Genomic DNA, 27,998 nt, shown 5'->3' with positions numbered 1-27,998 from the left:
CTCTGCTCTGTCTTTTAACTTTACCTCTTCGGTCGACGCTTATTCTGTGTGAATGTTTGATGCACCTACCTACAACCCTTCGCATCCCCTCTTTATTCCTATCTCTTGTGCAATACTTTGGTGGACTGTAAACGAGATATATCTTGATGTTTTGATTCGGCATCTATTATGTTATGGGGCATTTTGTGTTTGTGTGGCACCATGATGTGCGAGCTTTAGAAGATGAAAGGGGCGACTAGCGGGTGTTATTATTGTCATCGGATTCACCACTAATTTACAACCAATTCTATTCATTTTGGAGGAAGAACAAGGTGTTTGATAAAATGTTTCAGCCAATCGATCCTCTTGAGTCTTGACATTTTGTAAGCTCCCTTTTTCATACTTTATATTTAAGTACATGTAATCATGCATATACTTCTTAGTTCTTAGGAATGGGACCATGATAGGCTGCTCAACAAATATAAGATTGTTGATGTAGAAAGTTATTTCGCTGTTTTCGATTATTTGTGTTAATCCTTCTTGCTTGTGATCAATACATAGATTGCTATATGTTACTACAGAAGCTATGAGCAGACTGAGAGTTAGTGAGAAAGAGGATGATGTTGATAATGATGATTCAGAGCATTTTCCGGATCGTCCCGATGAACTAAATTGCTTATATTGTCTCAGGACCGGAATGTGCGGTTATGATGCTACTTGTCGATTTAATCATCCTTCTAAAATAGAGCTCAAGGTTTATTTATTTATTTATTTAAATTATGCATTTTTTTTTATTTCGTTGATGGTTGTTACAGATTTTGTTCCAGTGGACATGTCTAATTAGATCCTGTACAATTAGGATAAGGTATAAATGGGATTAGGAGAATTGTGGGAACAATGTACGTAGCTATTTCGTATCGTGTTCTACAAATTTTATCCCACCAAACACCTCTTGTGGTTCTCCTTTGAACCAAACTCTATATATTTAAAGTTTGACTACAGGTGTATAAGTCTACACGATTAAAGAATGTTAATAATATTGGCATATTAGTCTTTGAATGTGGGTGGGCCATCTCATTACGGATCTACTGATTCATCTGGTCTATCTTACGGAGGTGGATTTCCTGCACGGTCGTTCCCCAAAACAATATAGTTGTCTGCTCCTCATTCAGGAGGTCCGCAGACTTGCGTGCCAATTATTTATCTATGCACCAGCTCTCCCTTTGGACATTCTGGTATGTAGGTTAGAGTAGTAGGTTGGATGGTTGCAATGGTATTGTCCTGTTTGGCTGTTCTCTCTCTGTTTTTACTACTATATAATCAGATGTAATATTCCTAAAACTTAGTCAAACTTATATTAAGTCGTTCGTATCTCATCTATGTATGGCATTCTCCCTACTGTTTAAATGATAAGACTTGCATTTGTCAATTTTAGAGTTAAATCTTCTGCCTGATAGTCTATTGCACTTCAAGAATCAAGATTATTATCATTTTTTGCTACATGATATTTGGCCTTTAGTCCTATTGTTTGTGTTTGCAGATAATTAGTTATCTGCTAAGCTTCACTTAGTAGAACTTTGAAAGCTATATAGAAATTTTAGACCAGTTTATGTTTCTTTCTTCTCCATGTACATATTTTTAAAACTTTGGAAGGCATATATATTCAGTTGTCTTGCTCTTAAAATAATTTTCTGGCATATTCCCTCATAGTCTCATGTGTTGATGACAGGATACAATATCTGAAAATTTTGAATATAAATATATCAAAATTAGACAAGAAAGCAACAAAATGTGGAGTCTATAGGTTCAATATTTCACATTTTATTAGATAGAAAACACTTTCATTCGTTATAAACTATATGTTTCTCTACGACTCTATATCGGTCGGTAAAATATAACTACGACTCATAGGTGTAGTAGAGCACACTGCACATTGTTTTGTAAAATATAAAGCATAGTTAATGACCAACTATTGAACTACTCTGAGATTACTCTTCTTCTGCTAGAATAAATGGTCCAGAGTGATAGCTAATGACCAGTTTTCCCGATCATTTGTGTTTATCATTATTAGAGCAACTCCAATGCAATGCTATACTTGGTTCTATTGCTATATTATAGCATCAAAAGTAAAAATACTCAACTCCAAAGGAATGCTATATTTGGATGCATCCATGCTTAGATGCATCCTTGGTTCTATATTTGAAACCAAGGATGGATCCATCCATGTTGCCACATCATCAATAACTAGAAATTGGAAACTAGTTAATGAGTTAATGAGTTAGGTAAAAGTTAATGAGTTGGTTCTATGTAGAAGTTGGGTAAAATTTGATGAGTTGGTTAAATTTGAAACTAGTTATAGAACTTAGCATTGGAGTGCAAGTTTTATTTTAGCACCAAAAAACGCTTTTTGATGCTATATTATAGCAATAGCAATAGATATATAGCATCTAGCATTGGACTTGCTCTTAGTTCACTTATTTAAGGCTTGCTGGATAATATCATAATCAAGTTTGGTATGACTTCTCTAGGTACTTTCTCAGAACCAAGGCATTGTTGCACATTGGCATTGTCCATTCCATAACTTAGGTATTTAAAGCTACCACGGCAAAGAATTGTATATGAAATACTGAAATTGTAGAACATGATTGCTGGAGCAGCGGAAATGGAGGGAGGTATCTTGGTTGTATCCGCTCCAGACGGGCCAATGCCTCAAATAAAGGAACATATTCTACTTGCTCGTCAGGTTTCACGCCTTGTCTTTGATGTTCAGATTTTTGTAAAAACAAGATAATGTTTTAAATCTTTTAAGTATCCAATTTTGGTCGAATTATATAAATGAGGCTGTATATAGATTAAACGTGATGTTATTATATGGAAGCCTCAGCAAATTATGAACCCGGCATACTTTGAGCTCGATAAACCTGATTTTGAGCCTATTGCTGCTATTGGCATTGAAATTCGAACAAATTCAAGATGTTATATTGTTTGATAATATATTGATAGCAAATGACGAAAAGGTTGCAGGATCATACAGACAGACCACATGGAAGCCAAAATTTGATGTTGAGAAAGAGAAACAGAAGGCCAAGGAAGAAACAAGCAGTCTTTCCAAAAGTCTTAATGTTTTCAGGTAATTAATCTATTTAGTGTTTTGCATTTCTTTTTTCCTTTAGGTGTAGTTTCTCGTGGCTTATTCCTTTAGGTGTAATATCATGACCAACTATACAAGACTGCAGAGTGCAGACATTCATGTCTTGCAGAATCACAAATTCAAAATTTTGGTAAGTGCTCGTGCAAATCTTTTTTTGTACTGCAGTACAGCGGGTTGAAAATACCTGACATTGTCTGTCACTAACATATTGCTTCTAAACTTTGTCTTGAAGGATCTCATTGAAAAAGCAGAAAGGCAACCAAAACTTACAATTGGTGTGCTTGTATCTATTGTCGTGGTTATTTTCACTGCTTTGATAAAACTTCTATTCGGCCGAGAAAAAACTGAGTTTATAAACTTTTCTATAGTAGTTTAGTGCTTCTATTTAATTTGGAGATTTCTCACTACCGGGCAACTTGTACATGATTACAGGCAACACCAAAGGTCAGTGTAAAACCGGCAAAGGAAGAAGTAACCGAGGCCTCAAACAATGGGGAGGATAGTAGTGAGGAGAAAAAACGGAACGAGGACACAACAGCAGCACCTCGTAGGAGGACCAGGTTTGAAGATTAGAATGGATGAGAATTTGATGCCCTCTTGAGGTGGTCTATAGTTTGGCTTCTGTGAGACTCCTCCAGATTTTAATTGTATCGCCGTTACTAATTTTTTGCCTTGATACGGATATGCAGCGAGTTTTTACCCGTTAAATTTATAATGTTAAATAATGTATGATAATGTAAATGAGATCTTATCTAATAGGATATTGTAATGGTTCCCCTCCCCCATGAAATTATTGTAAAATTTCGTGTCAAAAGTTGTTTGTTGCTGGCCAACAGGGGTTTATGCATAAGTTGAGGGGGGGCATTTGGTGCACATGGGGGTGGATTAGTTGAGGATAAATTCTGCAGAGGTGTGGGCTCAGGCGGCATTCATATGTGGTGTTTTTATTCCAATATACGTGGAATTGATATTTCTTAAAGTAGTCTGCAGGTAAGGTATGGTACAGTAAGATCAAAGCTTGATTTGTTTATTTGGTGAGGGTTTTACAGAAGGGCTTGTAAGGTCTGATCTCGGAGATTGTTGTTTGTCTAAGTGGTGAGGTTGTTTTGAGGTTTTAAATTTCAGAGGCATTATTTTCTGGTTACACGGATTGATTTGTAATTTTCCTTGGCGTAATATTTGTGCTTGTGAGTTGGAATTGTTTGTGAGCAGGTTTCATTCGAAGTTGGCCTTCTATAGGTGCAATTTGTGCTGGTTTATTATTTTATTATCTTGCTCTTGGTTTGTGGCAATTTCTAATAGGATTTCGTTTTATAATTTTCTATGCCACGTAAGTTTGCTTGGACTTTTATTATTTTATAGATTTTCATTATGTTTATTTCTTGGAGTGTGTTTGGAGAAATCTTTTATTTGGACATGAGAGTTCTTTTATCTTATATTTTTTTTGTTTAAATTTATAAAATTCGTATAAGGTGCGGTCCTCAATCATCAAAAAGAAAATACAATTCTAAAATAAGAACATATTTGTTGTGTTTGGAAATGGTAAATGACACTATACTATATGGTTTGGAGGAAGCTAATGCTCGAAAAACAAATTATCTCTCGATTTACATTGAAAATTTGTAATAAATTAAATTAAAACATGCCCGTGCCTCGCACGGGCTATAAAGCTAGTTTTCTTATAAAGAGAGAACAATAATTTTTCTTTCAATCAACAAAAAATCGCAAACTTATAAAATTATAATAGGAACATGACTATTCATCATCAAATATTTTGTTATCACATACTTCCCCGTCTTCTATATTCTTTTGTTCCTCAATTTAGCGTTTGCACACAATTCAAAATGCACTAAAACGATTATCCTCCCGTTTCTTTTAAACCTTTCTTAAATTAAAATGGTTATTAAACAAAAAAATCAGGAAAAAAATTGTTTTATGCACTTCAAATTCTGTTGAACTATTAAAGTAAAATTAAGATAATATATACTTATTTAACTTCAAAATATAACAATCAGCAAATTATTAAAAAAAAATTCCTCCATATAATATATTTGCCACTCTCTTCATATTAATTATATAATTAATATTAAAAATATTACACATAAGCTATTAATAATTTGGTATGACCAATAAAATACAATCGATCATTTGTTATCACAATATAATCAATATTTAAAATAAACGGATGGAAAATTACCCCATTCAAAAAAAATATTCGATAAAAAATAAAAAGCAAAATTTGCATGAAGCAAGTATATATACGCGTGGCACAATCTGTTACATAGTGTAACGCTCACCGGCCCACCGCCTGTTATACGCGATATCCATAATAGCTCTGCAGTTCCTCTCTCGCACCTCGTTTTGTTCACCTGGTAATTACTCCATCAACACACACAAACACACACAATTGATTCACACATTGTTCTAAAATCCTAATTTGTTTTTGTTTTTGTTGATTAATTCCAGGAGGAAACAACGGAATTATCAGGACTGGTTGATTCATCGATTTTCGGCAACTAATTTGTGCGTAAATTAGAATTCTATATTCAATTGGATTATATATATAGGAGAGAGATACAAGTTAGTTGAGTGTTATACAATTGTAATCGCCGCAAGTTAGGGTTTCAATTTCCTTTGTAATTTCCTTGTATCTGCTGCCCGGAAGTTAATGAATAATTTTGCCTGTTGCTTGATGATTTTCGATTTTTCCCTTGTTTTTCAATCTGGTACTTACTTAGATCACTGTTAATTGAATTGAAAAAAAAAAGAGAACAGAAAAAGGGAAAAAAATATCGATAAAGAAAAGGAAGAGAACTAGGATTTAGTGTCTGCTTTTCTGCTAAATAAAAGAATATATTTAATTGTGAAAAGGGAAGTAGTACTTCATGGCTAGCTTTGGTTCTGGTAATGCTGTCACTGGATCGTATGGTGTGGTAATAGGTCCGATTACTACTAGTGGTCCTACTGAGTTTGATGTGGCGCAGACCGCCAAATTGGAAAAGGTTGGTGGTGTTTTTACTGATTTGGATGCGTATTGTTTTCTCATTTTTCTTGTATGTGTGTTGTATAACTTTTTTTTTTTGTTGATTTTCTTGATTGTGTGTTATATAAGTTGCTCAGTTGATAAGAACCACATGTAGCTCGCACAATTTGAATTGAGAGATGTCCTAATTTTTGGTGAATGTGTTGTAAAGAATCAAGAAAAGCCTCGTAGGTTGTTCTCTAAAGATTATTATTTAAATTGTGAATGAATTATTATCAATTTATGTGGTTCAAATTGTAATAATTTGCAAATAAAAATAGTCGAATGCTTTATAGAAAAGGGCACTTGAATATTTGTAGCAACGGGTCCTTATTCACTGTGCGCACTCTTGTGAAGTCATTGCTTTCCATTTTCAGCTTCAGCACAGGGTTAAGCACTCAAGTGCCAAAAGTGAATTGGTGTGCATATCCATGTTTACGGGTGTTTTAGGAATTAGTATCATTTAGGATTACATGTATAATCACTCCTGTAACTCGAGCTGCTTTGTATTTCAGATTTTTTTAATATCAAAGCTCTCCAAATTTTGTGGTATGGTAGGATATAACAGATTGTGTACGTGATGTGTGCTCTTATTCTGGTTGCATATTTTTAAGCATGCTTTAAAATTTCCAACACCGCCCGTGCAACAAAGTACTTATATACTGTATTTTTTTCTTTTGATTAGAGTATTAAACTTTTAGAAGCATGATCCTAAATCTTTAAGTGTCAGTTGCATACATTTCTTTTAGACAAATAAATCGGTTATGAAGCAACATGAAGATGCATTCAAATCTGATATTGGTGTTAATTGTCAGCTCCTTGCAGATGCTGCGCTTCATGAAAGCAGGGGAGAGGCTATTAAAAGGGAGGAAGTGTTGGGTGGACTAGACCAGGTGAGTAATATATATGCTCAGACATAGTAATTGGTATCTTCTCTGCACTGGTAAAACTAAAACTAACTCAAAGCAAACATAGATTGTCAAGATATGGGTGAAGAATGTTACCCGTGCCAAAGGGTTCAATGAGCAGCTAGTCCAAGAAGCAAATGCCAAGATTTTCACTTTTGGTTCGTACCGTCTTGGTGTATGTTTCTTATCTTTTTTTTTTTTTTTTTTCAGTCGAAATATCTTGCAATATGATACCGTATGCAATTGTACTTAAGTTTTAAAGTAGGCAATGGAGCATTCAAGATATAATTTAGAATTTACTATGTAATGTTTTCTGATATCTATCTTAGGTAATCACCATGATAGCAATGTTTATTACTTTTTTTTAATATCGTTAAATGCATCATATTATTTTGGGCAATTCTATGATTATGCAATTGTTCAATGTTTTCGGGTTAGAAAAATTATTTGTTTTTGACCAATTTATATAGGCTGCTTGAAACAGTGATCTGGGTGACTTGAAAATGGAATGTCAATTACTTTCATGACTAGTACCCTACCCTACTATACACATAGGAGTAACTAAGTCCAATTGACAAACTTTGTGGAGAACCGGAGAATCTAACTTTTGGCAGTGCAGTATCGAGATCTTGATAATATAACTGCTGAATTGATAACACTTCCCCAGTTGCTATCCCTAAATTACGTCTTTAAAGTTGATGTGTGTTATGGTAAGTTGGCACTTTGCTTAGACAGAGGCTGGCTACAATGTAAGTATGTAATGGAATTGGAATTGACAAAATTGCTCAAGGAATCATTAAGCAGACCCTGGCTTTAGTATATTACACGTTGGTCACACCCGGTTTGTTGCGCTTAACAATTAAAGACCTCTGGATCTACTACTCTTAGCTGCTGAATGTAGTAGATGTTGGAACATACATTTAAGCACTACCTTTACAGGAAGACCTGCCTTCTTATGGAGGCAGATTGCCAAGCTAATCTGAACTGGCAAATTACTACCCTTTCACTATTTATATAGATCCCTTCATCTTCTTACAAGATAATTCATGCTACACAAATATCAGAAGTTATTTATATACATGTAAGATACAGAGTTTGGTCTTTCAGAAGGGATGTATATTTCTGCAAGTAAATGCACAGCATCTTTCTAAATGTTTGTACAAACATACAGCACGGTCTAGGAATTTGTATGACTTTTCATAGTTCTACATCAGCTAGATTTAATTTTCAAAAAAATCATGTAGAACTTGCATGGTGCAAGAACAGTCAGGAACACTTCTCTCCATTTGTCCACTATTTATTTCAATTTTATGGTATTTTAGAGCAGATTAGAAACAAGATAATTGAAGAAAATATGCTTTTCAAATTCTTGACAGTATATTGTTTCTTGTTATGCTGGTTTGCGGGATTCCTTCCAAGTATCCTTCGATTTTAAAGTCTTAAATTGTATTGCATAATAGGTTGCTGATCAAGCCTTATAATTCTGTGATGTATAGGTGCATGGGCCTGGTGCAGATATAGACACCCTCTGCGTGGGACCTAGATATGTTACTCGAAATGTAGTAAAAGAAACCTTGCCTCTGCTATATATTTTTTGCAGTGATACCTCGTGATGGTTGAAAAACAAAATTATGCTTTAGTTCTGATATAACTTGTACTGATACACAGGAAGATTTTTTTGGTGAACTTCATGACATGCTTGCGGAGATGCCTGAAGTACAGGACTTGCATCCTGTATCTGATGCTCATGTTCCTGTCATGAAATTCAAGTACAACGGCATATCTATAGATCTTCTATACGCCAACGTTGCGATGTGGTCTATACCTGAAGTATGTAATTATTATCTCGTGTACCACTCTTTCCCTTTGATTATAGAATTCTTGCTCGTCTTTCCTGTTGTTAATATCATTTACTTCGCCGCCTCCCAAAAGAAGTGGTCTATGGCCACTGACGCAAAAACTGTGACATTTCTGACCCTTGCTTCTTGAGACTTAATTTTACATGTTCCAAAAGCAAACACGAATTGCCTGACCATGCCATAATTAGCCATATTAAACTTGGATAATTATCATAGGGGCCACCTAAATAACCCGAGAAGTCTCAAGTTTAGCACCCGCGAATTGGGGTCTCATTTAAAACACTTTTTAAAGCAATATTATTCACTACGTTACCACTCAGTCAACAAATAAGAAGAATTTAAATATGCCATTTGCCTTCAGCATAACTGCTCTTTTTTCCAAATCCTCACCCAGCTGGAAATGACATGGCACATAATCCAATAAAAACTCTAAATCGTGTAGGAAAAACACTTAAACATACATAGAAGTTGGTGAAATATTTGAATGTACATGGTACAGCCCTAATTTTATGTTTATCAATGCCTTCTCTTCCTCCAATATTATCAATATCGTCGGATTATTTGTATCTCGAATTCAAGTATATCTGAGACCAATTTATTCTGCGGTCTCCATTATCTCTATAAACTCCACCATTTGCAACATCCCGGGAATCCGAATTTTCACCTTAAAGTGCATTCCTCTGTAAAAAAATACCATCCTCTTTTTTTTTGTCTTTCCTACTTAAGTCTTTGAATTTCAAAATGAAGAATCTGGTAAAGATTCAGTGTCGCTTCCTGTGTTGTGTTGACACTGTGATGGTGGTTTGAAGTTAATAACTGGGAGTAATAGAGACTCTAATAAATTCTAGCTCTTAAATGGTAAATGGATCTTTAAATAAGTATGAATTTTTAATATTTGATCTATAAGCTTTTCTCTATGGGGTTTTTGCCCATTTAAATGAAGAAATGATGCAAAGCTTGTTTGCACCTGGCCTTATAACTTAGAAGCACTCTTATTCACCTGCAAGTCTTCCTATTGCAGGATCTAGATGTATCTCGGGAGTCAATACTACAGAATGTGGATGAGCAGACTGCTCTTAGTCTCAATGGCTGCAGAGTAACTGATCAAATTTTGCACCTGGTCCCAAATATTCAGGTTTGCATTGATTGTGAGTATGCAAGTTAGCAGTATCGTAGCTGTGTTGTCGTGGCAATAATTTTTCTGTTGTCTGCAGAATTTCCGTACTGCACTCAGATGCATGAGATTTTGGGCAAAATGCCGTGGAGTATATTCCAATGTGAGTGTAATTAAATATTATCCATTACCTTTTTGTGCTTCTCGTGTTCTGTTGCTGGGAGCTCGTATGAGAGTTGGTTTGACTTCCTTGACTATGCTTCTATTGCTGTAGAAGCTTGTCAATTATACTAGTTTTACTTTATAAAGATCAAATTTCATCGATCAATTTTGTTGTGATCAGGTTATGGGTTTCTTAGGTGGGATTAATTGGGCATTACTTGTTGCTCGCATTTGCCAGCTATACCCGAATGCTCTGCCTAGCATGCTGGTATCTCGATTCTTTAGAGTATTTAAAAAGTGGCATTGGCCTTATCCTGTTATGCTGTGCCCACTTAAAGAATCATCTCTAGGATTTCCTGTTTGGGATCCCAGGAAAAATTTTAAAGACAGGCAGCATCTTATGCCTATAATAACTCCTGCATATCCCTGCATGAATTCTAGCTACAATGTTTCAAACAGTACGCTGAGCATCATGGTTGAAGAGTTTAAAAGGGGACATAAAATTTGCAAGGTACCTCCTGCTAAATTTCAAGTTCTACTGTTTGATTATTGGCTTGACCATCATGACTTGTTCAACTATATATTTTTCTGTCTAAATTTTTAAAAACTGATAATATAAATTTTATGTGATAGTAACAATATTAACATATTCATGTATCTCTTACATTAATAACTGCTTGAACTTAATGTCTAAGGAAAGTGGATATCATTTAAACAGATAAGTGCCGAACTGTATATTGAACATGTGTTTTGAGATCACTTGATCGTGGATCACAGATTTTACTTGGATGATAGATATGTTTGCTCCTTAATTGAATTTTTACTGATGATAATTAAGAAAGGTGCTACCTGATGCAGGACAATGGTGGGAGAGGATATAATTAAGAATAAAAAGCAAAAAGCAAAGAATGATTTTGCAGCTCAAGTTATATATCCCATTTGTGTAGTGCATAAGCAGATTGTTTAGAAACAATGCCTTGATGACAAACTTAGAAATGATCGGGACTCAATATCATTATTTGAAACAAAAAAATAGATATACCACTTCAAATTCTTATCAGTTTCCTTTTTAACAAACAAACTCTTTTTGCTTCATCTGTGGTTAAATTTTCTCCTTACATTAAACAATTATTTGGATAGGTTCATTCATATTTACGATTTCTGTAGGGTCTAAAATGTAATGTGATGATGTATTTTGAAGCAATACAATGCAAGATATGTCAAAACCAAAGTACTAATTTCTTTTTACAAATTACTATAAAACTAATCCACTACTACCTATTTATTCTCTACCTCGATAGCTAACAATGAATTACTATGAATTCTAAACAACAGTTTTTTTTAATATAAATTACTATGAAATTATTAACAATGAATTACTTGATTGTGTTCTCTGCATCATTATCCACTTAATTAGGACTTAATGTTGATAATAAATTAGCTGATTCTAAATACTCCCTCCGTCCCCCTCAATTCTTTACATTGGAGGGAGACACGGAGACCAAGACAATGGATAAAAAATAGTAAAGTTAGATGAAAAGTGGGTAAAGTGGTGGGACCTTTCAATATTTAATAATAGATTTGAGATAGTGGAGGAAAGTAGTGGGTGTAATAGTAGTTTTTATTGTTAAATATGAGATAGTAGGGAAAGATAGTGGGTGTAATGATGGAAAAACTTACTATTTATAGTAACGTAAAGAAATGAGAGGGACATCCCAAAATAGTAACTGTAAAGAAATGAGAGGGACAGAGGGAGTACTAATTTGTTCATATATACTAGCTTGTCCATAGACCTCTTACACATTTATTTACAAATCAGGACATGTCCAACTAGATCTACTTTTATCTGTTCCCCAGAGCAGAAGTAGCTCGAGGCGAGCCCCCCCATAAAAATCTAGTGAGCTTTAAACCCTAATTTTTGGTAGAGTCCTAACTTCTCATGCTTAGTTTAATGTTAAGTTTTACTCAGCTGAAGGATCTGTGTTTATAATGCTGTTTCATAGTAAATTACACAACACCGGTTTGTTGACTATGTAGGTTACTCGTCACTGATTAGGCAACAGATTTCTAGATCCAACTAAGCTAGAAAGCTAAGAATTTGAGCAGATTCAAATTGAAAAGTGACTCTGTCCTTGTCATCAGATACTTTGTCTCAAGTAATTAACATCTAGTAGGATGTTGATTGTTGGATATGAAATAAGTTCTTCAATATTTGGCAACTTCACCCTTGATGAAATCTCCACAGGCGAGAATTCCAGATATGTCTGAATAAATGTTCGTTTGTCTGCTTTTGCTTGCTTTCTTTTTCTGTTTGATATTTGGGGCGCATGGCAAATGGTTTGCAGTTAAATGTTAAGTTCTTTGTTTTTTAATTAATATGTTGAGGAGTATATCTCTTTATGTGAACAGGCCATGGAGAAAGGCTGTGGTAGCTGGAAGACACTGTTTGAGCGCTTTTCTTTCTTTGAAGCATACAAACATTATTTGCAGATAGATATATCTGCAGAAAATGATGAGGACTTGAGGAAATGGAAAGGTTGGGTCGAATCTAGAATTCGTTTGCTTACTTTAAAGGTAATATCACAGTGTTTTTCCTTGTTGGAGGGAGTCTTTTCGAGTTCATGAGTTATTTTCTAATGACTTTCATGCTAAAATGTTCTAGATTGAGAGGGACATGGCTGGTGTACTTCGGTGCCACCCATACCCTGGCGAATTTCGAGACAAAAATCGACGTTTCCATCTTAGCTATTTTATGGGTTTGAGGAAGAATACAGAAGCTGATGATCAAGGTGGTGAACAGATTGATATGAGGAGAACAGTAGAAGACTTTAAAGGCGCTGTTTGGAAATATATCTATCGCAAACCGACAATGCTGATTCATGTGTGTCATGCTAAACGGAAAAATCTTCCTGATTTTGTCTTTCCTGGCGGGGTCAGGCCTCCACAACCTGTAAAAGTATCTGGTGGATGTCAGTTGCCTGCAAAACGGCGCAAGAATGAACCTTCTCGGGTAAATATTGTAGCACCTAAGAAGATGAAACTTGATGTAGCTGGGGCAGAAATCAGTGTAGATGAATCTGGTTCTGTGGCTCTGTGTGGTGGCAATGGTGAGATTGAGAGGAATTTTTTGACAACACAGAATCATGAAACTGGCTTAGCTGGTGTCGCTCTGGATTTAAAACGTCATACCAACAATAAGCACAAAGGTGAAGGATCTGGGAAATGCCACCAGCCTTCTGTGGCGGAGTGTACTGGTAACTTGATTTTTGTTGACCAAGCTGGAGATCATGGACAATCCAATAAACCAATTTCCAACCTCCAGGGTTCTTCAAAGGTGCCTGACCATCTTGAAGATAATTTGCAACCGATGGATCGAGTTGAGAATGACGTGGCTACGGAAGGCAGTCTTATGCAGAAGTCCACGACCAAGCATCAGACTGCAGGAGCTACAGGAGGAACTACTGTTGTGGGGGACACTTCTCGCTACACATTTTCCAGTGAAGGCATAGATGAGCTTGAGGTCCTGTATGCACATTTCCTAGTTTAGATTCTCTCCGCACACAGAGACACACACACACACACACACACACACACACACACACACGTGCATTGGTTTAGGCTTTCCTCCTGCTTGGTTTACTATTTTTAGATTTAGTAAGAGGAAAATAGGAGTCAAAGTTGCTAGACTTGGCCTAGGCTATCAGTTATTGTTAAGTTAAACCATCACAGTTGGACCCTTAGTCCCTTGCAAATATGAAAATAAAAATTTCAAATTTAAATAATAATAAGCAATAATAATAATACTAATAATATAAGGTTTTTGAAGTAAATAATCTTTATTTATTATACAGTATGATTGTATTATTGAAGATAAACATAAGAATACATATATTGCCTATATATAGTTAGATGCCTAATTTACCTAACAAATGTGTCTAGGTAAGCATCTAACCATCTAGTTTGATATGTACCTCTGGAGGTACTTTTACCTCTTATTAGAGGTAGAGATGGTAAACCCAATACCCCTCATTACTAAACATTAAACTGCACTTTGGCTATGTTTGTTTTAAGAGATTATAGTCCCAGGACTGTTACCTATATATTCTGAGTTAGAGGACTAAACTAGATTCTAATCATCTTTATGGTTCGTTTTTATCAGATTGTTATACCTTCTCTTGCCAGGTATTATAAATCCATCAGAAATAGATTTTAAAAAAAATGAAAATGGTTATATGGGATACTAGTCCCTTAAATTTGAGTTAAACAAGTTTATAGTTGAGGAATGTATTCATTCAAGACAAACAATACCTTGAGGTTGTCTGAGTATGATAAGTCTCCAGAAGTTAATAGCCATATATGTACTGCATTTGGAAGCAGATAATGTTCTTCCTGTGTGACAGAGATCTGCTATCTGTTTTGAATGAATTTTAGATTCAGCTCTTGCTGCACTGATTTTATTTTTTCTGGGTTGTGTTAGCCTTATTGCTCAAATTCTTTAAACTAGCTTCTTAACCCGTGCAAAGCACGGGTTGTTTTAAATTATTTTTTTTATATATGTTCATCTTTTTTAAATTGAGATTATTTGTATTATAAAAGTAATTTAAATTGTATATTTATTTATATTTGAAGTCATATTATATTGATATCTATATGTACACATATCCTCACTATGATATTTATTAAAATATAAATACAAAAAATATACACTATTTAAAATTTTATTATAAAATTAAATTACCACCCACCTAAAATTATTGAAAATTTGATATAAGAAATGAGATTCAAATTTGATATAATTAAATTTGATTAGTCTCTTTAATTAAATTACTCATTATTGTTGTATTAAATATATAATCGAATTTGACAAAATTCGGTTAAAATCGATGGCTAATTGGACAATTATTGGATTAATTGGTTGAACATCAGGCCGAATATTAGAATTTACAAAATTTGTGGGAGATAATTTAAAATTTTAAAAATCATTATATATTTATTATTTTTACATATATAAAATAAAATTAATTATGTATAATGATCTTATTAATCAATTTGATTGATCGTCGATTTTCTGATTCCCGCTTTTTATAACGCTAAATATATATTTATTATTATTAAAACATAAATATAAATATATTATACATATATGTATTGGAGTTTTAAATATGAAGTAATTTAATGTATATTAATGATAGACATTAATGTCTAATAAATACGTTAGTGTTAAAAGTCAATAATGACCTTTATATATAAAGAAATATGTATTTTGAGCAAATGGTAGTATAAAATCGATGGCTAATTGGATAAAAAATGGATTAACTGGTTGAAAATCAGGCCGAATATTGAAATTTACAAAATTTGTGGTGGTAATTTAAAATTTAAAAAATCATTATATATATTTATTATTTTTACATATATAAAATAAATTTAGTTCTGAGTAATGATCCAATTAATCATTTTGACTAATCGCTGATTTTCTGATTCAGTGTTTTATAACATTGGATATTTGTTTATTTATTATTAAATCATAAATATTTATTTATTTATTAAATCATAATTATATATATAATATACATATTCGTATATAATATACATCTTTGTACTGGAGTTTTGATTATAAACTTATTAATGTATACTAATGAATAGACATTAATGTCTAAGAGACTCTCGTAAAGTATAGTTCGATAACGTATTTTAAATTTTTTATTTTTTCAATAAAAATTTATATTTCAAATTTTTTTTCTAAAAAATATATATAATGTAAGTATATTTTACAAGAGCCTTAAAATGCGTGTCAAAAAATAACGTAAAGAACTTGTGGACGGAATATAATAGATAATAGATATATAAATATGAAGTAATTTAATGTATATTAATGATTAGACATTAATGTCTAATAAATACGTTGTTGTTAAAAGTCAATAATGACCTCTCTATATATAAAAATATGCATTTTGAGTAAAGGGTAGTTTGGTCATATTGAATTAAATTGATCAAAGTTGTGCTATTAGATATATATAACGTGTTTTAAATTTTTTATTTTTTAATAAAAGTTTATATTTCAAATTTTTTTTCTAAAATATATATATAATGTAAGTATATTTTACAAGAGCCTTAAAATGCGTGTAAAAAAATAACGTAAAGAAGTTGTGGACGGAGGAAATAGATAATAGATACTCCCTCTGTTTTTTAATATATGACGTTTGACTTTTTGGCACACACTTTTAAATGCTTTGACCGGGTAGTTAAAAATATTATTTTTGAAATTTTCTTTTTCTGAATAGAAATATGCACTCAAAATTTTAATACACAAAAAAAATCAATTAAAAATAATATTTTTTACTACCCGGTCAACTCACCTAAAGATACGTGCCCAAATCAAAAGTGTCATATAAAAAAAACAGAGGGAGCATGTAAATATGAAGTAATTTAATGTATATTAATGATTAGACATTAATGTCTAATAAATACGTTGTTGTTAAAAGTCAATAATGACCTCTCTATATATAAAAATATGCATTTTGAGTAAAGGGTAATTTGGTCATATTGAATTAAATTGATCAAAGTTGTCCTATTAGATATATAATAGAGGGTAGTTTGGTCATATTGAATTAAATTGATCAAAGTTGTCCTATTAGATATATAATAGATTAGTATTATTATTTTCCTTTTTTCAATTTTAATTTGATATGTTTGTGATTGTCAAGTACTGCTGACACATTTAGCAAAAAAAAAATAAATATATTGCTGACACTTTTTCTGTATGTATCTGGTAATAGCCTGTTGCTTTGGCAAATTTTCCAAGTGTTGCTTCAGAGACGAATCATCTGCCTCAGAAGCCCCGTATTAGGTAAGGTTTAAGCCAGTCCTCTATTGGTATAGATCTATGTAATCAACTTAGTTTTTCTGGCTTAAATATATGTTGTCAATATAGCCAGTTGCTCAGTTCTTCTGTAGAATTTGGAGGCTTGTTTTTGTTTTTTAACTAATTGCTAGCCTTTTTCTGCAGGTTAAATTTCACTTCACTTGCTAAAGAAACTATGAAAGGCTCATAAGGGAACAATGCTGCCGGAAAACTATTAAAACTATGTCAACTTCTCTTTGTAAATTGTTATTACTTAGATTTCGCTTCCTTTTGCAAAAGGTTTTCAGGATACCGCCTTTTCCCAGGGCTTAGGGTTAGATCCTGGACAAGTGTTGGCCATAATGGAATTTTGAAAGTCTAATATAATCCTTCAGACTCCTTTATATCAAAATATAGAAGCTTAGAACCAAGTTATAACTAGTATCATCGATAATATCTGACATGTGTTCCAAAGAAAGAACATAATATCCAATTGCATGTATACAGGAATTTTGAATTCAATTTGAAATTTGGTTTTTATTTAGGTGGTGGTAGATACTTATTTTATGGGTTTTGTGGATCTCTTGCATGAAAAACACTTTTGTATCTGCGATTTCAGGGAAACTAGGCAAATGTGACTTGTGCAAGATTCTCAACAATAGTGAATCTCTCTCGTGAAACTGTAATTTTTTTTTAAAAATACAAAAATATCATCCACCCGTTTTCTAGGTAAACTAATTGAAGTTATTCCGATCAATGAACACTCTTTAATAAAATTGCTGAGTGCAAGACTGTGTACTTCCATCTTTTTGAAGACTTTGATCATGATCAAGTAAAATAGATGGATGTGTAGTTTCAACATGAATATAAATCTTTTTGTGGACTTTGATCGAGTAAAGTACATGGATGCAGCGTAGTTTCAAGATGAATGTGTATTACACGGATGAGGCGTAGTTTCAAGATGAATGTGTACGAGCAACTAGGTGTAGGTGTAGCTTTAAGATGACTGCATGAGCATGAGGAAGGTAGATAAAAATATAGTTGTTTTAATAAGACAGATAGAATTATTGTTTCAAGATCAATATTAAAAATATAAAAAAAAATTGATACATCATCATATAAATATTACAACAAAAAATTCCTTATAAATACTTTATACTTGATAAACTCTCGATAAATTGATAAAATCATGACTAACCTGGATCAATATTACAATTTAACAATATGTCAATATCTTCACTAGTGCATCTTTACAAAATCCTAGTATTAAATGCTAGTTTTAATTTTCGGTTTTTCTAGTGTGCCCATGGCCACATGCTAAACGCGGAATTTGATAAGTTTGAAAGATTTTGATTGACTCTCATATCTTAATAATGGTGGACCCTCCTGCAATACACCAATCAAAATCTCTCAAACATATCAAATTCCGAGCTTAGCATGTGCCCATGGCACACACTAGACAAACCCTTTAATTTTTACATAAAGGATCGTGAATATTATTATCTTCATATGTAATTCATTACTTCAGCTTTGCTTAATCTTTGTCTGTCATTTTGGATGGACGAGTTGAAATAAAAGAAAATTGAATATTTTAAAATTGTAACATTAAAATATAGGTTAAATGCCTAAACATAAAAACATATAATTCAAGAAGGTTTGAATTAATTATCCCATAAAAAAGCTGTTGTTTATGGGTCAGAAATCATGGATTTGTGAGGTGCTTGTATTTGTAAATATCATCACATTTGGAGCCATATTCGACTAGTCCAAGCCAAATGAATGGCAAGGCATTTGAAGCTGTTCACAAACTGAAACTTCTTCTTCTTACAACTGCAACCAACACAGCACAATGCAGGTCACTCTTACTCCATTTCGCCGCCGTCAAATCTCTTACAAACACCAAACAACTCCATTCCAAAATCATAGCTTCCGGTCTGCTCACCTCAAAAGACTCCTTCTACATATCCTCACTCCTAACTTCGACTTATGCAAGCTGTGGCCACGTTTCATATGCACGCCACCTGTTTGATAAATTGCCTTACCCAACTTCGCGGTTGTTTAGTGCTATGATTAGAATGTATGCGAAATGTGGGCTGGCTTATGATGCTCTCCAGCTCTTTGTGGAAATGCTTGTTTCTGGGTATGTTTTGCCCGATAAATTGACGTACCCTTTTGTGATTAAGGCTTGTGGGGACTCGTCATGGATTCGATTAGGTGTTGTGCTTCATGGGTTGGCTGTGGTTAATGGGTTTGACTGTGATGTGTTTGTGGGTAATTCTTTGTTGGCAATGTACATGAATTGTGGGAAGAAAGAGAGGGCTAGGCGGCTTTTTGATAAGATGGGTGAACGAAGGGTGGTTTCGTGGAACACGATGATTAGTGGTTATGTTCAGAATGGGAGTGCAAAAGAGGCTTTACTGGTTTTCAAAGAAATGGTGAATGGCGGGGTTGAAGTTGATTTGGTTACAATAATTTCGGTGTTGCCAGCTTGTGGGTATTTGAAGGACTATGAAGCAGCAAAATTGGTGCATTTGTTGGCGGATGAGAAGGCTTTGGGGGATAAGTTACATGTTAGGAACGCGTTGGTTGATGTGTATGTAAAATGTGGTCGAGTAGATGAGGCACGTAAGTTTTTTGATGATATGAATGTAAGGGATGTTGTGACGTGGACTACAATGATTAATGGGGTTATTTTGAATGGTGATTTTGAAAGTGCATTAAGTCTTTTTCCAATGATGTTATTAGAAGGTGTGAAGCCAAATGCGTTTACTCTAGCTTGTCTTTTGTCAGCATGTGTGGGTTCCCAGCACTTGAAGTGCGGTAAGGGCTTTCATGGGTGGGCGACGAGGCATAAGCTTGAATCTGATGTTAATGTAGAGACTGCATTAATTGATATGTATGCAAAGTGCAATTGTGTCCATCTTAGCTTTCGAGTTTTTGGAAAAACATCAAAAAAGAGACAAGTGCCCTGGAATGCAATTATCTCTGGTTGTGTCCGCAATGGCCTGGAAAGAGAAGCAGTAGTACTTTTTAATGAAATGTTGTCGAAAGGTATAGGACCTAATGAGGCAACCTTGAAGTGCGTACTTCCTGCTTACTCCACCCTAGCAAATCTTCAGCAAGCAAAGAATATTCATAGCTACCTCATAAAGTCCAGGTTTCTTACAAGAGTTGAAGTTGCAACTGGTTTAATTGACATATACTCAAAATGTGGAAACTTAGATGACGCGTATATGATCTTTGATGGGATTCCCTTGAGTGATAAAGACATATTTTTGTGGAGTGTGGTAATAGCTGGATATGGAGCGCATGGGCATGGAAAGACTGCTCTTACTCTTTTTAATCAGATGGTTCAATCTGGTGTTGCACCGAACGAAGTCACTTTTACTTCTGCTCTGCATGCTTGTAGCCATGCGGGACTGGTGGATGAAGGTCTTTGTTTATTTCAATTCATGCTACAAATCCAGCATAGCATTCCGAAGGCTGATCACTACACTTGTATTGTTGATCTGCTTGGTCGTGCGGGCCGACTTGAAGAAGCTCATGAACTAATTAGGACCATGCCTTTTCAAGCCGAGCATGCTGTTTGGGGAGCATTGCTGGGTGCATGCGTAATTCATGAAAATGTAGAACTCGGGGAGATAGCCGCAAATAGGTTATTTAAGCTTGAGCCTGGGAACACTGGGAATTATGTGTTACTGGGAAAGATTTACTCTGCAGCTGGAAGGTGGAAAGATGCGGAGAACATTCGGTATAATATGAATGATATAGGATTAATAAAATCGCCATCTAACAGTTTGGTTGAGGTCAGAAATATGTAACGCTCAAGTAATCAAAGTCCCCATCAAACAGTTAATTAATGTCAGTAGCTCAGCTTTGTATAGTTATGCTCCCGGCACAGTTTTATCAACTCAAATCAAACTCAGAATCATTGTATTGAATTTTTCACATCTTACTAACATACTACTGCAACTTTAAGGTTCGAGTTTTATTAAAATAAATTATTAATTTAAATACATATATAATTATAATTATAAATATATACATAGGTGAGTGTAATAATTGTAATTTATTAAAAAGTTTTTAAAATAGAGAAAGATGAGTTTGTTTTTATATCCGGCCCCGTAGGAGCGTACAGACTAACATACATGTGAGTACAATAATTATAATTTAGCCAATTTTTTTTACAAAATACAAGAAAGATGAGCTTGTTATTGCCTTCACCTTGTTCTTCTTCATCATCATTCCAACTTCCAGTTACAGGAGCAGCAGCAGGTTCGTATTTGAACTAATTATTTAAATTGGGTTTCTTCTTTTACAATTTCTGTTCGATTTTGACGTAATGAACGTTGGTAGAAAAATGCAAAAGAAGGATGCTGATGATGATTAGTGGTGGGAATTCCAGGGCGAGAATGTCGGGGATGTCGATTACAAAGAAGAAAAGGCAAGTGTGGTTGTGGACTGAGAGCCAACAAGTCATGACCACTGCTGTGGAGAGAGGCTGGACTACTTTTCTCTTCTCCTCTCCCCATCTCCCCACCATCTGGTCTTGTTAGCGCTCTCTCTCTCTCTCTCTCCCCCTCTCCCTCTTCCTCTCTCTCTCCCTCCCTCTCCTCTCTCTCTTTCTCTCGTTCTCTCTCTCTCTCGCTCCCCCTCTCTCTCCCCCTCTCTCTCCCTCTCTCTCTCTCTCTCCTTCTCGGTCTATCATCTGTTGGTTAATTTTTTATATGTGTATTGTGCAGCAATAGCAAGGATAAATCCTCTTTTCATGAAAGACGGGGAGATTTATGATGTTGATGATCAAATAGTTGCCACTTTTTCTTCAATTTCTTCTCCGGAAGAATTGAAGCAGTTTCAGCCAAGTGATGAGCAGCCAGATATTGTTATTGTCAATCTGCTAGACTGGCAGGTATCTTATCGATTTCTCATTCTTGTTTCTGTTGTGTTGGATCTTTGCTTACCTAATTCTGATATAAAGCAATTAGGCAATTTTCATAGCAGGAGAATCTTTAAATTGTTTGCAGATTCGTGATAATTTAACCAGTATTAACTATTACAAGTGGTCCTTTAGTTCATTTGTCACGTTTCCAGGCCTTACTTAATAGCTGGTTCCTGTTGATCTGATTCTTAGGCGATCCCTGCGGAGAATATAGTTGCAGCATTTCAAGGCACTGACAAAAGAGTAATGGCAGTTTCAAAAACTCCAAAGGAAGCTCAAATGTTCCTTGAGGTAATCCTTCAATTTTAGATTATAAGATATGTGAATGACGTAAAAATGCATTGGAAGGTTTCCTCTTACTAGATGTTGAGAAGGTTTTCTGGTCAAGGTTGTTTATATGGTTTTATATATGCTATTACAGGCATTGGAGCTTGGATTAGGAGGAGTGGTTTTGAAAGTAGAGGATGTCAAAGCTGTCCTTGATATGAAGGTAACCCATTTTTTAATGCTGCTTTCCTGTATAATTATTTTCTCTTATTATAATTTATTCAACAGGAATATTTCGACAGAATAGATGAAGTTGGCATTCCATTAGGCTTGACCAGAGCTACTGTATCTCAAGTTCAAATGACTGGAATGGGTGATAGAGTTTGTGTGGATCTCTGTACTATGATGAAGCCAGGGGAAGGTCTTCTGGTTTGCTTCCTGTGCCTCAGCGGCATTATGATCTCTTTCAACTACTGACCATCCAACATATTTTGATGCATGGATCTTATATTTTCTGATTTTACATCTCCAGGTTGGATCCTTTGCAAGAGGGCTATTCCTAGTTCACTCGGAGTGCTTAGAGACAAGCTACATTTCGAGTAGGCCTTTTCGAGTCAATGCAGTGAGTCCTTCTATATATTCAGATTGTCAGTCAAAAGTTATACATGATAATACTGCGGTCGCTTAGATAAGTAACTGAGGACCTGTTCTTTTTTAGAATTGAATTTAATGTTTTTTAATTAGTTATCTGTCATACAAATTACAAGGTATTTGGTTATTGGATTTCACTAGTTTCTCTGCTATATATCATTACTCGACATAATGCTTCACTACGGAACTACCATAATATTATGTCATTTTTAGCACGCAACTTACTAGTAAGATGTATTCTAAATATGTGCTACACTTTAAGAATATGATGTTGTATATCTAGTGAAAATTTGAAATTATGTGAACTATATGTTTTGTGTATAAGTGTATATACGTAGATTGTCAAATAATATGTTTTAGCTTCTGCCAGAAATCTTATTTTGCTTCAACTTCACATGAGACCTGGGGGTAAAACATCGCTACAACTTTAGCGCTGAACAGAATTTTGTGTATAGCTTCCTCATCAAGCCATGTCACAGTTCTTCTCGACAATCCCCACAAGATTTTTTATTATGTGGAAAAGAGGCCCCATTGAGAGGCATCATTTATTAATTCTGTTCACAAATTTTCTGACTATAAACAAACTACCTGCATCTGAATTCTCAGTTCACCTGCCTAAAATAGTCTAAAAACCTAATTGTACTAATTCCACAATGAAGCTATGACTTCAGATATTAAGAAACTTCGGGAATTAGTTTCAGTGAGTTTCCATCAAAGATGATATGTCTCTCTTCATTTCCATATCTTTGGATTAATACTCAATTCATTTCCATATCAAAGATGATATGGTTTGCCATTCCAATACCTTAACAACTTTAAAGTGATCATATAGCTGCTCTTCCAAATTTATGTTTCTACTTTATTTGAATATGTGCAGGGACCTGTTCATGCCTATGTTGCTGTTCCTGGAGGAAAAACGTGTTACCTCTCAGAATTAAGATCAGGCAAAGAGGTAATTGTGGTTGATCAAAGTGGCAACCAACGGTCAGCAGTTGTTGGGCGTGTAAAGATAGAGACTAGACCGTTAATTCTTGTTGAGGCAAAGGTATGTCTGGCTTTTTTTGTACTTCTAAACCACAATAACTAAATAGGTTCTTTTTAAATGCTAAATTTGTTGGCTTTTGATAATTATATATTTCCTGTAGTTTGTACCAATGATATATGCTTTATGACTATTTTTTTTTTGAGACCACTTTATGAGTATACGACATTATGAGTTATGACTATATTTGGTAAATGGCTAGAAGTGTTTTTAAATTATGGGGATAAAACCTCAACCAAGGGTATTCAAAATATGTTCTTTGAATCTGCATCGAGTCATTATCAATATACGCAAAAAATAATGATAATAAATTTGTGAATACATGCCCATTTCAAGTATGTCTTGCATGCATTTAGGCATTGCTAAATGCTAGACTTGGTTCCTGTGTTGTGTAGAATTTGTGACACGTTCTTATAATTGGATTCCACTGTCCGTCTGTCCGTCATTTTTAGGATTGGAGTGAGTGTAACAAACATTTTCTTTAAGGTTTTGCTCATTCATTCATTTGAACTTCATTGCGTGGAAAAGCTAATTTTCAGTTCTAATTTCATGCATGTTAATACTTTTAAACTTGTTGCTGCAGGCAGAAATGGATAATGTAATTGTTTATAGCACTCTTTTACAAAATGCCGAGACGGTTGCCCTAATCTCCCCAAACAAGGGTATACTATCTCTGTATTGCATATACCATTTTAAAGTTCAGACTTGAACTCTTTGCTATGTCACTAACTATTTGTTCCTAATATATACTTCAGGGAATGGATCTGCAAATATGGCAATACCTGTAACTGCACTCAAAGTTGGAGATGAAGTTTTGATGAGAGTGCAGGGTGGTGCTCGCCATACAGGAATAGAAATTCAAGAATTCATTGTTGAAAAATGAAATAAATTGTGTGAATCATGTTTACTCTGAGACTTGTTCGGAACAGTTTGAGTTGGTATGTTTCTCTCGCCTCGCAGCTAACTCTTGTATATTTGCATTTAAAATTTCTTCTCTTATAAATGTTTGATGTGTACATTTAATAAAATATTATCTGTTAACTGTTTGAAAGTTATTTATTTTAATATTTCAAAAAATTGAAGAAAGTAATACTCCATGCTAAAGAACAATTGGTACCAAATTCTGCAGACCACTATATCATATGTGATGTTCTGTAGCTGCCAGTGTCTACGGTCTTGCATGACTGGAATACTTGTCAACCCCTCTGAATGTTGAATTAGGGCTGTAAATTGATACGGACTATCCGGTGTCTCGGCTCATATCCGGCTCGAAAATATGATACATGTCTCATATCCGTTTTGAAAACGATCCAAATCTGGCGAAAATATTAAGCCCGTATAATATATGATCCCGGATCTGAGCACACCTGTACCCGCTCAGATTCGGTCTCATATAATTTTTCATAATATGATCCTACCCGAATACGCGAATATGATCCACGGTTCATATTTAATTCAAACTCATATACATATTATAATTTAAATCCATTTGTAAGTAAATAGTCATCATTTTATAAAATTTTAATATCTTATTTAAGTTTATGTCTTCATAAAATGTGATTTATTTAATCTGATCATGCTTATTATCTTCATATATATTTAATAAATGATATATATCAACATATAACTATAGGTTTTAATTAAAATTATTATATTTTATAATATTAATTTTACTTAGACTAAATGATAATTATTTGAATAATAGAAATAATAAGATATTTAATGTTAGTGGATCATATCCGGCTCATATTCGATGGATCATAAACTACCCGTTAAAAAATGGAAAATACGATACTGGATCATATTCGGTTCAGATCCGAATCTCAAATACCCAGGATCGGTTTATATCCGAATAAAACGATCCCGAACCCAAATCTGGACAAACTGAAAGTTATATGATCCGGTACTCGAGCATAGAGGTACTCGGGATCACCCGGATCATTTTACAGCCCTATGTTGAATTGTTGATTATCAGTGAGTGACAGACAATATCGGCCTCTGTTTCGACTGCTTGTTGCCTTTAGAGTCACACATTCTGATTTAGCATCTCTGGCACTTGTAATCTTTTTACCTAGCAGAACTATTGTTGAATACTTAATTGTCCTGAGTTACTTGAACTCTCTGCAAGTTAAAAATGGATAGGCTTTTTTGTCAAGTATTGAAATTGTTTTTCTTCCAAAAAAGGGGTATTTGCAAACTATGTAATTTTAGTTTTCTATGTATTTATAAGTTCAAAATATGATATGACAAAAAAAAGTAAAAAATGTGAAATAATTTTATAACAACATCCGATTCCCTGTTGTTATATTATATAAACTAGCCTATAACCCGTGCGAAGCACGGGCGACCATATTATTTCGATTTTATTATTTGTAAGCTTAATATCGTTTTTTAGTATTTTATTATTAATTTAATATAATGGTATTAAATGATATTAACCAATTGGTTATATTCACTTTTGAAAGTTTGGCTTGTACACTATTTTTCTATATTATAAAATATTTTAAAGCATGTAAGTCTAAATGTAAAGACAACCCTATCTGTTACATAGGGATGATAACTCAACAATAGAACAGGACAAGTAAATAACACTACGCCTGCACCGGAATCGGAAGATACGAAGACAAAGGTTGAAGAAGCCATCTACAGTCTTGAAGGAATAAGCTCACTGGAAGAAGTTCATTAATATGTTCATGCCTCAGTGAAGAATAAAGATTGAAGTATTCAAGATTGTGGAAGCAATGAAGATGTTGTCCAAGTACTCTAAAGATTTCAGTGCAACCCCTGAAGCAAGATATTTCTCTATATCTTGGTTGGTTATTTACAATCAACAATTAAAGCATAAACTAACCCTGAACCGACTGATCAATGTTTGCTGACAAAGAAGGTACAATGTTTGACTTCAGTGTTAGTCGCTTGTGAACCAGACCAGTGCACTAAGCGTCAGCACGTACGGAGCTTTGCAAAGTATTTATCGATCGAAGAATTGATCCAGTCATATCAAGTCATTTGTTCCAAAGCCAAGTCAAGCCAAATGCCAGCTATGCCAATGCTTACTGCTCAACTGTCAAGCTTCCACACAAAGCCATATCAGGAAGTGACCTATCTTTTATATGTGTGCACTTATATATTTGTATATGTACAAATATATTTGTATATATGTATATGTATATTTAATTAAATATAATATATATAATATATATGTATATATGTTTTTAAAACATATGTATATGTATATTTATATGTATGTATATTTAAATAAATATATATGTATATAATATATGTATTTATATTTTACATAAGCAATTATATAATTAAGTGTATATATATATTATATTATGTGCATAAATATATGTATATTTAGAGAGAGTTATATATATCTTTATATATATATTTATATTTATATTTACACATAGTTATATGTATATTATATATATTTAAATATATGAGAATATATTTAAATATATGTGTATATATATGTTACTATATGTTCATATAAATATTATATATATGTATATATTTATATATACTTTTCTTTATATATATTTATGTTTATATTTATATTTATAAATAACTATATATATCTCTATATATATTTATATATATATTTACATTTGTATTTACATATAATTATATATTATATATATTTAAATATATGAGAATATATTTAAATATATGTACATATATTATTTTATGTTCATATAAATAAAATATATATGTGTGTATATATTTATATATATTTTTATTTATTAATATAATAACAACATAATATATTATATTATATATATTATGCATGCATGTGATGATGTCAGGTGTCTAGGGCAACCTAGGGTTTGCATGTGAGGGAGGAGAGATAACAGTGGAGTTCTCCACTGTTATGGCGCAAGTTTGATGTTAGGTGAAATATTCTAAGGAGCTTATACTCACAGAGACATCCATGGGAAGCGCAAGTTGGTTATCTATTAACTAGGAGTGATAACAGGGCACTCATGGATGTACCAGGCGCAAGTTTACTTGACTTAGTTAAATTTCTAAGTCAAGTTAACACACAGGAAGTATACTA

General features: G+C 33.7%; 3 protein-coding genes and 1 long non-coding RNA gene across 9 annotated transcripts; all 4 read left to right on the top strand.

Moving 5' to 3' along the window:
• Positions 1-22: 22 nt before the first annotated feature.
• On the top strand, positions 23-4,662 carry LOC135147016 (uncharacterized). 3 transcript variants are annotated; one of them, XR_010284294.1, is made up of 4 exons: positions 23-362; positions 670-733; positions 2,508-3,260; positions 3,363-4,662. It is a non-coding gene; the product is annotated as an uncharacterized LOC135147016 (long non-coding RNA). The 3 variants fall into 3 exon arrangements; XR_010284293.1 differs by having other exon boundaries at positions 561-733; XR_010284292.1 differs by having other exon boundaries at positions 541-733.
• A 758-nt stretch (positions 4,663-5,420) lies between these two features.
• LOC108225073 (nuclear poly(A) polymerase 1) lies at positions 5,421-17,580 on the top strand. 2 transcript variants are annotated; one of them, XM_017399884.2, is made up of 14 exons: positions 5,421-5,502; positions 5,597-5,653; positions 6,002-6,132; positions 6,968-7,045; positions 7,128-7,235; positions 8,557-8,619; positions 8,729-8,890; positions 9,941-10,054; positions 10,134-10,196; positions 10,377-10,706; positions 12,605-12,769; positions 12,858-13,715; positions 16,972-17,042; positions 17,202-17,580. In XM_017399884.2, the coding sequence occupies exons 3-14, from the start codon at positions 6,016-6,018 to the stop codon at positions 17,245-17,247; spliced, it is 2,175 nt and encodes a 724-aa protein (XP_017255373.1). In that variant the 5' UTR covers positions 5,421-5,502; positions 5,597-5,653; positions 6,002-6,015; the 3' UTR covers positions 17,248-17,580. The 2 variants fall into 2 exon arrangements, with proteins under 2 accessions (XP_017255373.1, XP_017255375.1); XM_017399886.2 differs by lacking the exon at positions 6,002-6,132 and having other exon boundaries at positions 5,423-5,502; positions 7,128-7,218.
• A 996-nt stretch (positions 17,581-18,576) lies between these two features.
• Positions 18,577-21,311, top strand: LOC108192820 (pentatricopeptide repeat-containing protein At5g39350-like). The gene has a single exon (XM_017359316.2). It carries the CDS (start codon positions 18,812-18,814, stop codon positions 20,855-20,857), a length of 2,046 nt encoding a protein of 681 aa, XP_017214805.1. The 5' UTR covers positions 18,577-18,811; the 3' UTR covers positions 20,858-21,311.
• On the top strand, positions 21,172-26,090 carry LOC108192821 (uncharacterized). Of its 3 annotated transcripts, XR_010284611.1 has the most exons (11): positions 21,172-21,311; positions 21,393-21,587; positions 21,779-21,945; positions 22,168-22,266; positions 22,397-22,465; positions 22,531-22,671; positions 22,775-22,864; positions 23,771-23,938; positions 24,519-24,597; positions 24,691-24,873; positions 25,065-26,090. XR_010284611.1 is itself a non-coding variant. In XM_017359317.2 (10 exons), exons 1-10 carry the CDS (start codon positions 21,239-21,241, stop codon positions 24,816-24,818), a joined length of 1,209 nt encoding a protein of 402 aa, XP_017214806.1. In that variant the 5' UTR covers positions 21,172-21,238; the 3' UTR covers positions 24,819-24,976. The 3 variants fall into 3 exon arrangements, 2 of the variants coding, with proteins under 2 accessions (XP_017214806.1, XP_063935842.1); XM_017359317.2 differs by lacking the exon at positions 25,065-26,090 and having other exon boundaries at positions 24,691-24,976; XM_064079772.1 differs by lacking the exon at positions 25,065-26,090 and having other exon boundaries at positions 21,178-21,311; positions 21,442-21,587; positions 24,691-24,976.
• The last annotated feature ends 1,908 nt before the right edge of the window (positions 26,091-27,998 follow it).

The sequence above is a fragment of the Daucus carota genome, chromosome 6, assembly GCF_001625215.2.
Source record: "Daucus carota subsp. sativus chromosome 6, DH1 v3.0, whole genome shotgun sequence".
NCBI classification, from domain to species: Eukaryota; Viridiplantae; Streptophyta; class Magnoliopsida; order Apiales; family Apiaceae; genus Daucus; species Daucus carota.
Note: the sequence above shows the minus strand (reverse complement) of the source record. Positions and strands in the feature narration are given on the sequence as shown.